At 36.7% G+C, this 17,815-nt stretch overlaps 1 protein-coding gene across 3 annotated transcripts in view; it reads left to right on the top strand.

Moving 5' to 3' along the window:
- The window catches only part of LOC126473817 (histone-lysine N-trimethyltransferase SMYD5), an 83,696-nt gene extending 67,651 nt beyond the window's left edge, over window positions 1-16,045 (top strand). For all 3 annotated transcript variants that reach the window (XM_050101140.1, XM_050101131.1, XM_050101147.1), the window contains exons 9-10: window positions 8,963-9,185; window positions 15,606-16,045. In XM_050101140.1, the coding sequence (XP_049957097.1) occupies window positions 8,963-9,185; window positions 15,606-15,783 (401 nt within the window). In that variant the 3' untranslated portion in view covers window positions 15,784-16,045. The remainder of the gene's footprint in view (window positions 1-8,962; window positions 9,186-15,605) is intronic.
- The last annotated feature ends 1,770 nt before the right edge of the window (window positions 16,046-17,815 follow it).

Below are 17,815 nucleotides of genomic sequence, written 5' to 3' on the forward strand. Positions count from 1 at the left end.
TATTCTGTGAGAACATTACAATGAAGTAGTTTCTACTGCATAAGGAAGGAGTGAGAACACGTAATTGCGGTTGTAAATACTCCTCCTTAATTTTCAGTCAGTAATCGTGCTAATAACAGTTTTGAAAAGGCAAGCCTAAATTCGTTGAATTTGTCAGATGTTTTCAGTTCAGTGGTACAGCCAGAAGTGTTCTCTGCCTTGGAAGACCAACTGTTTAAAGTAAGAGAGGATGTTACAGCTGTAAAGGCGATCAAAAAACTGGTGCCAGGACATGATTCAAACTAATTGCTTTCTCTGTTGTTATTAATGTAACAAAACAGAAAGGAGAAATCCAGACTTACTCTTTCTATCTCTGTTTTTAATTACGAGGGTTGACTGAAAAGTAATGTCTCCACCTTCGTAACTCTTCAAAGTTAGCAGCATTGGTATGTGGCAGGTACTGGCTTGTTCCGTAGTCTCTTCTCTACAGCTCCAGTTGGCGGGAAGCCCTAGCATTGAACAATAGTGTTGTTTCAGTGTAAAGTATGGAACCCTGCGCAGGCGGGCGGCCAATGCGATTTAAGCAACATGCAGTCATTGAATTCTTGACAGCAGAAAGTGTCACCCGAAAGGAGACTCATCAGAAAATGAAAGCAGTTTATGGTGATTGTGTTGATGTGAGTACTGTGCGTCATTGGGCAAGTAAGTTTAAAGATGTTGAGGCGGGAACATCAGACCTGAATGACAAACAAACAGTTTGACGTCCTGTGACAGCAGCCACTGAGTTCCACAAGCAAAATGTTGACAGATTGATTCAGGATGATCGTCATATCACTCAGAGAGAAATTTCAAGCACAATTGGCATTTCACAAGAATGTGTGGATCACATTATTGCTTTGCTTGGCTATCGGAAGATCTATGTACAATGGGTACTCCAGATGCTGACTCCTGAAATGAAAGTGCACAGACTTGAAATTTGCCAGGAACTTTTCTTGCATTACGAGAATGAAGGTGACGTCTGTCTCCATTCAATTGTAACAGGAGATGAAACGTCGGTATTCCATTACGACCCAGAGACAAAACCTCAGTCTATGGAATATCGACACAAACACTCAACCCAGAAAAAGAAATTCAAGACGCAGCCCTCAAAAAATCATGGCCACAGCGTTCTGGGGCGCAGGTGGTGTTACCTATGTTGATTTCCTTGATCATGGAACGACAATAAATTCAGAGTGTGACATCACAACACTGTGAACTGTGAAACAATAGCTAACAAGAGACCAAAAGTAAAAGGGAAATGTTTTCCTGCAGCATGACAATGCCAAACCATACACTTCACGCGCCACCACAGCAGAACTTAAGAGACTGAATCTCACCACTGTACGGCATCCTCCATACAGTCCAGATTTAGTACCATCTGACTTCCATCCATTCCCGATAATGAAAGACAATCTGTGGGGACATCATTATGCTTCTGATGGAGATGTTGAGAGAACTGTGAGACTGTGGTTGCGGAAACAGTGTGTCGACTTCTTCCGTGATAGCTTCAGAAAACTTGTTCATCGTTGGCAGAAACATATCCAATTGTCTGGTGATTATGTGGAAAAGTAAATATTGGTAATTGAAGATCACATTCTAAGGATTATTTCTGCATTTGATTTATTAAAATATTCCCATCCAAACACAATTAATGAAGGTGGAGAAATTACTTTTCGTTCAACCCTTGTACATAGTAAAATAGAAAAGCAATAAAAGGAATATGGTCTTTCACAAAATGGTGAATTAATAAGTTTGTGAATAAATATTTCGCAATTTATAACTAGACCTGTGACTATCGTTGTAAATGTTACCATTATATTAACTTTACTGTAAAGGAAGCAGCAGAATGCAGGTTTTCAACATAAATTTGTAACAGAACAGATAATATAGTCAGAAAAAGATATTTAAGAGAAAAACGATAATTGGTTGCACCTTTTCCCATGTTTTTATGGGATTTTATACCAGAATATATGACTTGCCTTTCATTTTTTAAATTTGTGATCATTTTCTAACTATTGAAAATACACAATTACAAATGTGGTGAATCACCAGCAGTGGAAAGTATGAAAATTTATTTTTGAAGACAAAGGGAAAGATAAGAAATGGGCTGAGAAAATGTATTATTGTATGAGAAAAAGAAAAGATTTTGAAATTATTGATCAAGATATGTGTTGCACACACAAACCTATCTTCTCTTGTTCTCTATCCTCCCCTTTATCCCATTGAAAGGACATTAAAAAAACCTGAAACCTACGTGTCCAACCTTTATTTTATAATTAATTTGTTTGTGTTGCCACTGTGTTCTAATTATTTGTTCCTTTAGTGGTTGGTAAGCTGATCATCTTCTATCGTAAATATTGTTCATATTGTGACATAGTAAACGTTCATATTTTGACATAGTAAACACAATCAAGTCCATGTCCGAAAGTGTCATCAGTGATTTACAACAGTTAACACTGAAAGTACATGTATTATAAGTACCAACATACAAACAGAACTGAGACTTTTACAGATTTAATTTGCCAAGCATAGAGTTGTGTGCAGCTCTGGGACAGCATATTTATGTGGAGGTTCACTTATATTGCTAGTTTTACTGCTCATTGTTGGGTACAAACCGCTGAGATACTCTCTTGCTTTGGCTGACTGATATTGGTTATTTCAACTAATGATTTTTTCAGCTGTAATTTCTTGGATTATTTTTTAAATCGGTCCTGCCTTTGAGCTACCACTAGAACTTGATGAAGAGCCCAATCTCATGGGTATCGGAGATGGGACTGACCCTTGCTGGATGTTAATGTTTCATGTCATCTTTGAAAGTCACATATTTCTCACTTTTGCATTAATTTCTTTACTTGTTGCCATCAATAAAACAATACTGACAGTTATGAAAAGACACTCATAATACAAATACTTTAAACAGTCCAGTGCACAACAACCCATCCTTCTGCTGTGCAGCTGGAATTTTTTTATTGCAGCAATGACTAAAACGTCATCCATGCTGCTGTGTTCTGCCAAAAGATCCCTTGTTAGCAGTCAGTGTTCTTGAGTTTGTATCGAATTTTGTATACCACTGTGACATACTCCCGAATCCTCAGTGCCCGTCTCACCAGTCAGTCCAATAGGTCGTTAGGGATAATCAAACCAGCATAGAGTGTGATGAATGGTTTGCCAAATAAGCACAGTCGGAACTTGTTGATGACCCAAACAACTGCAAGGAACTCTTTCTTATTTTGTGGAGTAAGTCATCTGGGACTTCATGAGTACTCGAAGCATAAGCAATCATCTTTTCAGCACCTTCCTGAATTTGCACTAGAACTGCGCCTATCCCATAACTGCCAGCATCAGTGTGGAGTTCTATCTTGGGATTCTTGTCATACAATGCTAGGACTGGAGAAGATGTTACTACCTCCTTAAGGACGAAGAAAGATCTTTGTTGCACCTTGCTTCAGGAAAATGTCATGACTTCCTGCAACAGTTCTCACAGGGGCTGTGCCTTGGTGTAGAGTCCTTTTTGAATCACCAGTAGTACGAGCACATATGAGAAAACTTCTCACATCACAAATGTGCCAAGTAATCAGAAAATCAGTGATTGCTCTTACTTTCTCTGAATCGGAACTGACGCCATCATCATTTACTAGATGCCTCGCAATTTTTATTTCTTTGGTGACAAAGAGGTACTTCTTGGGTTCAGGTGCAAGCCTGTAGTCTGATCACAGTTCACATGGTTGTCAAATGGCTTAGATGTTCTTTAGTTACCTTCAAAAAATGGCACTGTCATCCAAATAGCAAATATATATAATCTATTTAAGGTGTCAAAGCAAGTTTTCCATCGTACTGTCTAAGATGTTTGGAGCATTACATAGTCCAAACAGCCTAACATGGAAATCGTAGAGCCCGTTAGGTGTTACGAAGTAGTCTCTTCCTGGTCACCCTGGATTTGCCAGCAGCGTGTGTGCAGTTCCACAGCTGGTATATACTTCATTCCTTTTAAGAAGTCTGGTATGTCCTCAATACGTGATAATGATTAGACATCTAGACACATTTTTTTGTGATTTTATTTAGTCATCAATAGTTGATACAGAAATGCCACGTGCTGTCCTCCTCCTTCACAAGGACTACAGGAGAGGACAGAGCACACACTGAAGATTCAGTGATGACCTGCAGCATTTTCTTCACTTCTTCCAAAATTATGTGCTGTTCAGTCAGACTATCTCTTCTCCAATCTGGATTTGAAAGTATCCAAAAATTAGTGCAGAATGGCTAATACTTGACAATATTGTTCCTTGGTTGGGAGAGATCCTTCTGGCAATCAACAAAAGCTTCATAGTTTAACTGATACCCAAATCTCCAGATTTCAGACACTCAGGTCAGTACCAAACGGTGCATGTCAATACAGTATGAACCAAAGCTCTGATTTAGTTCATACTATGTACTGTCATCCTACAGAATGTGTGTAAATGTTAATTAAAAGTAACACCATAACTACGGAGCACGTGGAAACCGTATCTGTGAGGATGTATTGTATATAATGTCTGTGGTGAAGTTGGTAGAGCATTAGATCACTGTACCAAAAGTCCTGGGTTCAAATCCAAATAATGACAACTTTTTCCACCGCATAGTGTATGAAAGTGTTACATGGGACATCATGTTTACGACATATAAAAGTGCTGTTTGGAATTTACAGGAATCTCCTCTTGGCTGTCTGCTTTTGCTTTCTTTGAAAGTAGTAAACCTGTAGATTACATTTGTAGTTTTATAGAATATGCAGTCAGAACAGAAAAATAAGGAAACAATTGCATCACGTGTGCGGAAGTATGCTGCAATTGTTTCTTTGTTCTACTGTTCTGATTTTTTATGTTTATTCTGTGAAACTACAAATGCACTAACTGCTTCATCATGAGTAGTGTCTGTTCTGTCTCACATGTCTGACAGAACACCTCACCTACCTATACAAATGTTCTCTACAGGTTTGCTACTTTCAACTAACAAAGCGAAAGCAGATTGCCAAAAGAGCAGTGATGTACACTCCAAACAGGTCTTTTAACTCTGAAAAGTCATTTTACATGACAGAAAAATGTTGGTAACTGTTTCACATGTCAACAGTTAAAAAAAATTTCATTAGTAAGATTAAAACACTGGACCTTACGTACAACAACATACATGCTCTACCAACTCACTCACACTGACATCTACAATACAAACACTCACTGATAAGATTTTCCTGTCCTCCATAGTTCTGGTGTTACTTTTAATTACTGTTTATGCATGTTCTACTAGACGGCAGGACATAGCATGAACTAAATCGGTGTTTTGATTGACACACTATCAACATAAAACGTTCCGTACTGATCTGAATGTCTGACATCTAGAGGTTTAAGTGTGACTGTCTAGATTGACGACTAGAACTCATCTCATTGGTGACAGTATGATAACAGTGTCTTCAATGGCAGACAAATGTCCAGAGCACTCTTCATTGTGAGTGTCTTTACTGGAATAGCTTCGTCAATATGGAGCTCTCTGATTTTCTCCTGTCTATGACCACTTATGATACCTTAAAAGAAGTTCCAACTGAGAGTAACATTTTGGCTACATTTTAGTAAAATGACAAATTTGAAGGGCTGTGTATTGCTACTAATAGTTATTGTTGCAATACATTTTTCTATCAACTGGACATATTTCCCATTTGCAACCTTCAGCACAGTCACTTTCATTCCATGGAACATAATCTTGCGTACAGTGGAATGTCGTTTAACCAAATTTCAAGGGACCAAAAAGTAGCCAGTGTGGTTTAATGAAGTCTGAACTAATGAGGTTTTTTTTAACTATACAACTGTTGAGTTCTTTCTTCTCTTGTTATGTGTGCCAACAAATGAGAGTGCTCCATTTTCAAGACCTCTAAGAAAAAATAAAAATAACTACACTGTATATGTACAACAGTATTTCTGGGATTTGTTTGAGATACTCATAGTAAATGTACATATTGTCAAATACTTGTCATAATTTTTTTCCTTTCTTTTTTTCTTCTTTTTTTTCAAGCAGTACAATTACATACATATTGGGAACAATATTGTACACATTGAATTAATGCATCATTGTACCCAATGAATTAATGCTACAAATAATACAAAAAATGATAAATCTTAAGACACGCCTTAATGCAATGTTCTTTAACATGCTAAATAAAGTTTTAATCAGAACATGTTTTAGTTCATAACAATTCTTATCTATTACATGTTTTCCTTCCGTACTCACACACACAAATGACTGCAGTCTCAAGCAACTGTAGTCACACTATAGTCGCCTGAGACTGCAGTTTTTGTGTGTGTGTGTGTGTGTGTGTGTGTGTGTGTGTGTGTGTGTGTGTGTGTGTGTGTATTTTTGACAAAGGCATTACAGGCCTAAAGCTCTATTTGTGACAGTCTTTTTGTTGGATTTTCCATTGTTTGAAAAGTTGGTATTGTTTATCATACGATTTTAAGTTGTCAGGCTGTTAACAAAAAGGTCAATGTGGGTTTTTACCTAACTGAATCATCACTTACCAACTGTTCTTGCAAAATGCATTAACTGTTGTCATTAATAATAGTCTGCTTATATCACTTCTGAGGAGCATATTTATACATATGCTTAACATTATCTTTACAGGTATCCTGGTCAGTTAGCCTGAAAGATACTATTATGGAAAAAGCAATTATTTTCCCAGTAATAATGATTTGCTATTGTTTATCTCACTTGGTGTTTCTATGATATTTGATAAAGATCCTACATTTCATATTAAGGACTATTTTCTGTGGAAGTTTAGTGAAGAAAGAGTACCCATTACATAATATTCAGCAGTAGGATACTACGTAAAGATCATAGCTCATCATGCAGACATCTCTTCAAAGATTCTAGAATTCTTACCACTTCTAGCAGCCACTTTTAATATATTACTGATTCATTCTGCTTCCCTGATGATTCTCCTTCACAGTATGTCTATAAAAGATGGACTGATGGATGAATGAATGGCTACTGTCATTGCCACATTGCTATTGTTCAGGTAATTTATCAGAGGAATAGATGACAAAGCATTAAGTTTTGAACTTTCTGGGCAGCCTTTAATTTTTGTCCCATGATGCCAGTATGTACCTGTGAATTTAATTAATACTGACATAAGCCTTTTATTTTTCTTAACTGAATGATAGAACAACTTTCTTTATGGTAAAACTGCCTTCAACCAGTGTCCTAGACATAGTCCTACTGCAATATTTATGCACTTATCTTCCACTGACCCATGAGTTAACTTAACCAGCCAGTTAGAGAGTACAGTTTTAACATGGATTTTGAACACGGTGCAACTTGACATTTTCCGTGTTCAAAAATCATTGCCAAAGGTTAAAGAAATGCTGATGTCACAGTTACTGTAGCAGCAGTAATTTTCAGTCCAGAAACCGGTTTCATACAGCTCTCCCATGCTGGTACATCCTGTGCAAGTCTTGTCATGTCTGCATAACTACTGCCATTTTAACATGCTTCCACTCTTGGTGTCCTACTGAAGTTTTTCCCCATACACTTAACTTTATTTACCAAATGGATTCTTTCTTGATGCCTCAGGATGTGTCTGTCAGCCTTTCTCCTCTCAAACAATGGAAACTCCAGGTTGGAATATCAACAGTATTAGGGAAAGGATAAATTGCTGCTCATCATAAAGATGACCAGTTGAGTTGCAGACTGGCACAACAAAAGCTTTATAGCTTTAGGCAAAAGGCTTCTTCAGTAAAGAAAACAAACACACGCACTTACACAAGGAAGCACACCTCAGGCACTCGTGACCGCTACTGCCGGCAGCTCTGACTGGTGGCCAATTGTCATGAGCCTGATGAAACTGACAGGTGCAGCATGGGGAGGTGGTGTGTGTGTGTGTGTGTGTGTGTGTGTGTGTGTGTGTGGGCGCGCGCGCGTGCGCCTACAAATCTAATCTTCATCATTCTTCTATGTCTCATCTCAAAAACTTCTGTTCTCTTCTTGCCTGGACTATCATCTGTGTTTCACTTCCGTACAAGGCTACACACCGGACCAACATGTTAAGAAAAACCTTCCTGATATATAATTTATATTTGATATTAACAATTTTCTCTTTTTGAGAAATGCTTTTCTTGCTAATTCCAGTTTGTGTTTTATATTCTCTCTACTTTGGCCATCATCAGTTATTTTGCTGCCTGATGATGGCTGAAATAGGGTGGCCTACATGGCATCATTAATGAAGCTTTTAAAAGATACTTTACTGTCTTCATAGCTACCTTGACTCATTCCACACCACCTTCGAGATGGGATCTACAAAATATGATGATCATATGAATGGATAAACTAGTATAAAGTGTGGTTTCAATTCTCTATTATGTTGTACCCCTGTAGTGCAGTGATTTCCTGGATTATCTAGTTCAGATGGAAATGACTGTTTCCACTAGAGAACAATAATCAGTTCGTCAGGGTAAATTACCCTTGCAAACATATTGTTCATTAATGTCATGAGTTCTGAGTTTCTTTAATAACCATAAAGGCCATATTCTTGTGGATGACGATGAAATCTAATATAAGGAACAGCAGAGCAGAGCTGTGTGTTAGAAACAGATAAAACTTGTCATTCTGAACATATGAAACTAAGACTAAATACTTAGTAAAAGAGACTGAAGCCCTGGATGTAAAGTGATTAAGTGTAATGTTTTGTCTTAATGTTTTCCTCAGGTTCCTACAAGTTATTTACTAACACAGAAGAGCAGATTAAATAGTAATAAACAATTTTTCCTTCTGCCATTTCTGTTCTTTAACAGAGGAAAACAGCAGAATAACAACACATTGTCTAGCATAAACTTATGCAAGCAGGAAAATGTTGGTACCACAGTATGACATCATTTTAAATCTACTTGCTTTTAGTGTAGTGTGGCTGTAATATTCTGTATAATTGCAGAATGTGGTGGTTTTCTAAACAATGAAGGATCTGCACTTTATACTCTCCAGAGTGCTTGTAATCATAGCTGCACACCTAATGCACAACCAACATTCCCATACAGCAATTTTGAATTGGCAATGTGTGCCCTGGAAGATATTGCTCCAGGTGAAGAAATATGTGTTAGTTATTTGGAAGAATGTGTGCTGGACAGGAGCAGGCACACCAGACATCGTATTCTCAGGTAAATTAACATGTTTTCTATGTGGTAACAGAGATTGTGATAACAAAAAGAGCTTCATCCCAGAGTCAACTGCTATACTCTTAATAGTTTGTTTTTATGGTATGACTTTGTGTGATAAAACTTAACTTTGTCTCATTTAGGACCAAGCACAATCAATAAACGATGATTGGGGTAGTATTTTTCTATGAAGACATAGTATTCCACATCTGGTTTTACTTGTATAATTTTTTGTACCGCAATGGTTCAGTGGTGCCAATGAGGATATGTAGCTAAATGAAATGCCATGACTGATTAACACACATTTTATTATAATATCAATGAATGACTTGGTGATTGCTGTTGTTGTCACCAGTAGACTCGATCAACATGCGAGTGTTACAGAGGTGCTTTGTGAACTCGAGTGGGAACTCCTGGAGGGGAAAACAACGTTCGTTTCATGGAACACTATTGAGAAAATTTAGAGAACTGGCATTTGAAGCAGACTGCAGAATGATTCTCCTGCCATCAATGTACATTTCACATAAGGACCACAAAGATAAGAAAACTGGAACTTGTACAGAGACAGTCTTTTCTTCACCCTCAGTCTATTGGGAAGTGGAACAGGAAAGAAAATGACTGATTAGTGGCACAAGATTCCCTCCACCGCCCACAATACAGCTGCTTTCGGAGTATGCAAGCAGACGTAGAATGTCTTTGACAAGGCCCAACTGATTCCTTCCTCTACCCTCAACAAAAATGAACTCACTCTTGATATGTTGAAACAACTAAAATATAATCTCTTCTTAAGATATTCTGTGGTCTCACATCAAATAATGGTTCTGTGCTAGTGTTAATTTCTGAAACCTTGCACATACAGTCCAGAAAAAAAAGCAAGGGCAAAAAGTTTGGATGATTTTATTAACACCCACTACTTTATAAACTGTGGCAGAATTCTGATAGATGAAAAAATTGTTTCACATCAGGCTACCATACTCCTCATAAACAAAATAAATGCCCAACAGCAGGAAAGTTGTGCATATTGGGCAGTGTAGAATTACTGTTTTGTTTGAGTCAGTGAAGTTTGCAATAGGATGAGAATTGTCAGTCATGTGCTTGAAAATTTTCACTTGCCATTATTTTTGCCTCACCAATGTTATGTGAACAGCTGTATTCCATTCTTGTCTACCGGCAAGTATTAATGCCCATAAGAAAATCACACTATAACAGAAATTGAAATGTAGTAAATGAACAGTAAGTCATTCAATTTTGTGTGTTACATTTACGACTTACCTACTCAGCTGAAGAAAAAGTTTAAGAAATACTACAACAAAGGAAGATTTTTTTTGGGTGAATCATGAGATTATAGCACCTAATTATGGTCTGAAAAAAGATAAAACTTAAGTCAGCTTCAATCTCAGCACATGCAACAGAATTAATGTAAGACTTCTAGCATAAGTAATTAAACTAGCAACTGAAGGGAAATAGTGTGTTTTTTAGTGACCAGAAAATAGCCTCTGATACAGTCTTTTGATTTAATTTAGAAGCACCATCTGAAGTTAAATTAGTTTATAATATGAAGTAAGTAAGGTGGAAAGAATTCATGAACTAGAGCAATTGTAAGGTAGACTTCTGGCTGGGGAACACAATGAGATTGGCAAAGAATAACATAATTAGAACTGTAATTATAAAATATAGTAGCAACAAACTAAGTTATTTAGTTAAAACACCACTGCGGCATAATTATTATATCAGAACTAGTCAGCACCCACTGCTTCGCTCACATGACTGTATGGCCTGCAGAGATTTTTTGTTTTTTGGTTTTTATTTAATTGAATTTTTATGTTGTTCTACTAATTGCAACACCTTCTAAGCTTTTCATTGTAATAAAGATCATATAAGCATGGACTTTTCTGAATGTATTTCTGACCAAAAAGTGATTATGGCTGCTGAAGTCCAAAGTTTTTTTAGTAATGCTTTTGCATTCTTGTGGAGATATTTCCATAGCAACTTTCATTCCCTAACAAATATTTCTTTCTATCTAACTGAGAAGTGAAATACCAATGTTCATAAATTTAGCTTCAAATTCTTTTTAATGTAACAAAATATTTTCTTAATAGGTTTCCTTTCCTATGGCACTCCCTTATGGGTTGATTCCAGAAACAATGAAATAAACACTCTTTTTTTTATTTCTAATCAAGAAGTCAAATGCCAATTGCCATAGATGTAACCTTAAAAACCTTCAGTAGTTCTTTAGTAATTATTTATTTTCAAAGAAACTTTCACCCACTATTTTACCTCCCTAGGGGTTGAATTTCCAAAAATGCTGAAACACTTTCGTCAAGTGGGCGACCAAATCCAAGTTTTTGTAGTTCTAGCTTCAAAATTTTCTTAGTAGCAATGTACTTTAAAAAAGCCTTTCACCCCAATTTCACCCCCCTTAAGAGTGGAATTTTCAGACAGTCCCTTCTTAAACAATGCCTACAGTATAAGATCCACACACTCTCCAAACTTCCAAGTTTCTATACTTAGCAGTTTGGGCTGGGTGACCCTAGGTTGAATTTCCACAAACATTGAAACACGTATTTCTTCATCTCTAACAGAGAAACCAAACATTGTTTTCAAAGATTGAGTTTTAAAATGCCTCCGCAATGAAATATTTTCATAAAACATTTCACCCCCCTTAGGGGTTGAATTTCTAACAACTGTTACGTTTATGTTTTATTTCTAACAGGGAGCAAAAATACAAATTTTCATAGATTCTGCTTAAAAATGTTTGGACAATGAAATATTTCCATAAAAACTTTCCTCCCCATTTCACCACCATAGGAGTTGAATTTCCAAAAACAGTGAATCATATTTTTTATTTCTAACTGAGAAGCCAAATTCAGATTTTCATAAATTTAACTTTGAAAATGCTTTCATAATAAAATATTGTCGTAAAAAATCTCATTCCCTATTTCACCCCCTTAGGGGTTCAATATATATATATATATATATATATATATATATATATATATATATATATATAAACTTTCACCCAATTTTTTTTCTGACCAAGAATACCACCAATTTTCATAGTTCTAGCTTCAAAACTGCCTCATAGCAAAATTTTTCCAAAAAAACCTTTCATCTCCTATTTAACCCCTTAGGGTTGGATTTTTGAAAAATCCCTTCTTAAATGACACAGCATAAGATCCACACCTTCTCCGAATTTCAAGTTTCTCTCACTAGCGATTTGGGCTGGGTGGCAGTCAGTCAGTCAGTCAGTCAGTCAGGACATTGCCTTTTATATCTAGAGATTAATTCCTGCATGTTGCTACTAATAGCAGTTAATGAGTGATACAGAATTATCCATTGTGTTGCAAAATTTGTTGTTCTGTAAATGGTGATTAATATCTAAATATAAGAGGGAAGAGTTGCATATCAGAGGAGCAGAGTGTGACACTGAAACTGAGAATCAGCAACTTTAGCTAAAGAATTACAGCACTAGAACACTCAAAATATTATAAAAGATAATGAAAGGAGGAAACTCTCAAGAAAACTAAAATACGAGGGCCGTTCAGAAAGTAACCTCCGGTTGATTTAAAAAAATACACCAAGTCAAATAAAAATATTTTAATATATACATCTTACAACTACATCTTTGCACTATTTTTCTACATAGTCTCCATAGCGATTGAGGCACTTATCGTATCTCTTCACAAGCTTTGAAATTCCTTCTGCATAAAAATCACCCGCTTGTGCCTGGAGCCAGCCTGTGACCGCATCTTTGAGCTCTTCGTCGTCATCAAACCGCTGTGACCCGAGCCATTTCTTCAAATGCATGAAGAGGTGATAATCACTTGGCGCCAGGTCTGGGCTGTAAGGTGGATGGTTGATAACGTCCCACTTGAAGGACTCAAGAAGGGCCGTTGTTCTGCGAGCAGAGTGAGGACGGGCGTTATCGTGCAAAAAAAACGATACTGGAAGTCAGCATACCACCGCGTTTGTTCTGTATAGCCCGTCGTAACTTTTTTATTGTTTCACAGTACACGTCTTGATTAATGGTCGTACCACGTTCCATGAATTCAACCAACAACACCCCTTTGGCATCCCAAAACACCGTTGCCATCAGTTTTCTGGCAGAAAAATCTTGCGAGGCTTTTCTTGGTTTGGTAGGCGAATTTGAATGTGCCCACATCTTTGATTGTTCTTTTGTCTCAGGGTTCACGTACTTAATCCAGGTTTCGTCACCGGTCACGATTCTGTTTAACAATGGTTCTCCTTCGTCCTCATAATGTGACAGAAAGTCTAATGCAGAGGCCATTCTTTGAGTTTTGTGGTGGTCGGTAAGAATTTTGGGCACCCATCGTGCACAGAACTTACGGTAACCCAATCTTGCTGTCACTATCTCGTACAAGAGAGTCTTAGAAATCTGTGGAAAACCAGTAGACAACTCCGACATTGAGAAACGTCGATTTTCACGAACTTTTGCATCAACTGTCTGAATGAGTTCGTCAGTCACCAATGATGGTCTACCACTCCTCTCTTCATCATGAACGTTTTCTCATCCACTTTTAAATAAACGTACCCATTCACGGACAACTCCTTCACTCATAACTCTTGGTCCGTACACGGCACAAAGCTCACGATGAATAGCTGCTGCAGAATATCCTTTGGCTGTAAAAAACCTTATGACAGCACGCACTTCACATTTGGCGGGGTTTTCTATTGCAGCACACATTTCAAACTGCCACAAAAACTAAACTAGCGCAGGTACGACGTTCACTCGACCACGGCTTGATGCCGACTGACCTGTTGAGTGCGTGAACGCACAGATGGCGTCGCTACTCCCCCCACAACCCGCACTGTGACCAATCGGAGGTTAATTTCTGAACCGCCCTCGTATTTAGAATTTATGTAGGCTATGGCTAGAGCAATGAAATATTTATAGAAAAACATTTTTATTTGCCAATCAACTGTATAAATTATTTTAATTCAACTGGTTTTGGTGTTTTCAACCATCATCAACTAAAGGAACTGAAAAAACAGAAAAAACCATACTTCATATACACAGACAAGAACAAAAAAAATTAAAGTTCTACTTCTGAAAATCAACTGGCAAAATACAATGCTATCAGCTTTTGATAAACTCATACAAAACTTAGATAAATTACACTTGCACACCTGAACAGTTAACAGGCCTATGTAGCAACAACTGTCATATGATTGTGCTGCATTTACTTTTTGCCAATTCTGTATTTGCGAATATAAGTATCCTCTGTGAAAAATATGCATTTCTAAACCAACAGGTGTTATAGTTTTGTAACTAGGCCCTACTGCATATTATGATGACGTTCACGGATACAATTTTAATTGGAGTTCCGTATTTGAAGTAACACTGTGGAAAAATAAAAAAAAATAGCCATTTTGCACCGGTGGACATATCAGTGTAACTGAGTAGCAAAATTGCGTGTGATAAGATGCATAATACATAGGTGCATGAGGCAAAACATTTTATTTGTTAGAAAGTGGAATTTTTTCTCTCCAAAGGATGCTCACAGGCTTCCATTCAGAACATAGGGACATAGATATGGTATTCAGCTAACTCTGAAAAAAGCGTACTGTCTTTGTGGGTTTTATCTATGACTGCCATTTATACGTGCAATAAAAACAACATTATGAAGGGAAACAACCCCTCGTCATGTAGAGGAAGCATTGAGTAACAAGTCATAAGAATAATACAGTTTGATTATTAAAGTGAAATGAAACAGAAAATACATGCCAGGAGACTATATTGTATGATACTTGACAGTATGAAAATGTTACAGTTTGTAGGTTGAATTATAAGAGCCTCTTGTGACAATTGTACCTCTTTAGTAGTTTTATTATCTACAGTAAGTTTTTGATATATTTGTGAGTCTGCATAATTGTACATGTTAGCTACATTGAAAAGAATGTAATGAATTTCCAGGAGTGATGAAATCGTATTGTTGGTAACACTCCCATTAAAATCCTAGATTAATTTCACATAAATGGTGATGCCCTAGTACATAATTGCTAGGATGTGTACTTTAAGTGTATCATGGTTATTGGCAGCTTCTTCAATCTTACTTTTCCGGTCCCTCAACTTTTATGCCCTATCCAAAATACAATATTATTATACTAAAAACTGAGGATTCAAAGACAGTAAATAGTGGGTCCCTAAATGTCTTTTTTTAGTAAGTATCATACCAAACATTTTAGTCGTGTACTGGGGCAAATTTTAGAACCAATTATCTATATCTATTTTATGTGTTATTGATCACTGCTAAGGGGATTGAACAAAAAAAATCTCTAAAAGGTTTTATTTATACCTGAATTGACAGCCCAAGATATTAATGTTGCAGGATATACCATCACTAAGCAATCTACATGCTAGTTCAGAATCTGAGTAAAACAATAACTTCTCTTTTTATACAGGGAACATTATCTATTTATCTGCTATTGCAGTAAATGTGAGGCACAAGCTAATGATCCTGATCTTACAAGTGATGATGAAGAGGAGGAAGAAGAAGAAGAGGAAGAGGAAGAAGAGGAGGAGGAGGAGCAGGAGGAGGCAGCAGAGGAACGTATAAATTGTGAAAATGAGTCTGATTAATTTACTATTTTGTACAAGTTCATATCATAAAGAATGCATATATATATTTCATTGAAGAACATATATATTCATTAAAGTGTCACTCAGATACAAAGAATCTATGAAATACAATGTAGCAGTTATTGTATTGAAACTATTATTTTATACGTGTTAAAGTTAAACCTGAAATATTTGTATACATTTTATTGTAGCAACACATGAATTTACCTGAATGTAAACTATATCAGATTAAAATAAATAAATTATATATGTCTATATTAAATGCACAGTGTAACTGATTTATTTTTTAATCATTCTATACTGTGTTTGAGAATGTCAGTTCCAGTGTTTCGTGTGCTAACAAGTGCCTTTAACTGATCCATTAATCGACATGTCCACAGAGTTAAATGAGCCATGACTGACCAAAATGGGACCCCCCCCCCTCCCCACAAGATGCTGAACTTGAAGAGTAATGTAGAACGATCTTTATGTGTCAAAAACATCCTTAAAATGTGTGCATCACCATGTAACACAGTTTCAAAAGGCTTCTGCAAGAGTAAATGTTGCTTTGGAGTTACTGTTATTTGGATGTCTCATGAAAGTACTTTTCCAAATGCGTCAAAACACCAGAAATGTTGTAAAAGCAAAAATGGTCTTTTACGGTGACATTACAGCTTCTTTTCTCCAACAACCACACATCTTATAGAAATGGATGTGTGTGTGTGTGTGTGTGTGTTTTTCACACCACCACCTAAACCCCTGGACCCATTTCAACCAAACTTGGTATAAATATACCTTACTGTCAGGCAACATAGGTATAAAAACCACCTACTTATCAAAGGGGTGGGATATGGGTGAAAAAGAAGTGTAGTCCATGACGTGTAGGTTCCCAGACTTTATTCATCCAGTATCTAGGAATGAGAGCACTTAGCAACATGCACGTGATTTCAAACCTTAAGAAAAGACAAAGAAAAATCTCACCGACAGCCCCTACAACATGATGAAAGGAAACATGTTTATTGCTTACTACTTTTCCGCATTCATGCAGCGCAAGCACTGTATGTGGCATGACATAATTTTTACTTTTTTATTACTATCTGCATTACAACACTTTTATAGACTGTGTGTGCATATACCACTGAATGTAAGTGCAAAATTACATCATTGTGTGTCATATAGTTGGAGATATTTCATAAGGAATGTGATGGGTAAAAAACTCGTGAATCAAGCACGACATTAAATTTATTACTATGTTGCAACTAACTCCATTTTGCAACTTATTTTGCAGACAGTATTAGCTGCATACACCGCTGAATGTACCTACAACGTAATATTGCACAACACTTAGTTCACAAGATAAGATGTCATAAACATTAAGCACGAGGCCAGCAGGTGTCGAGTACAGGTGTGGACACACAACTGTACCCATAAAGTAATACCTTGGCAACGTCAAGTTTCTCCACTAGTTTACTAATAAAATCACCCCAGGGTTAAAAACAGTAACAACTCAATATAATAATAATACAATTAATATTAAGCAAAAACTAGATTATTAGAAGCTGGAATCTTTTAAAATATAAAATAGAAAACTATAACCATATCAGTGGGATCATATTTTAAAGTTACCATATGCCATACTTATGGTTAATATTAATCCTGATACATCTGAAAATAATACAACTTTAATACTTGCCAGAGTTTTCAAGGGTGCCCAAACCTGTCGGCAAGGGATATGGCTCTCAGGGAAAGGAAAAAAAAGTGTAGACAGGTGTTTTTCTTTCAAGAAAATGCTTTAAAAGGCAGTATTGCGCAGGCTTTTAACAGAGTTGGAACTGGAACTTTGTTATGGCTATTTACAAGTCATCATTCATCTTCCAAAATATTCCACAAACAGCTCCCCCCCCCCCCCCCCCCAAAAAAAAACAAAAAACTATCATATGGGCACCACTGAAAGTTTTGTCAAAATAAAAATAAGGTACAGAAGGAACTGAAGCTAATTGGGAATGAAATGAAACCCTATGGAGAAGATAATAGGTTACGTTAAGTTAATCAA

The sequence above is a fragment of the Schistocerca serialis genome, chromosome 1 (assembly GCF_023864345.2).
Source record: "Schistocerca serialis cubense isolate TAMUIC-IGC-003099 chromosome 1, iqSchSeri2.2, whole genome shotgun sequence".
NCBI classification, from domain to species: Eukaryota; Metazoa; Arthropoda; class Insecta; order Orthoptera; family Acrididae; genus Schistocerca; species Schistocerca serialis.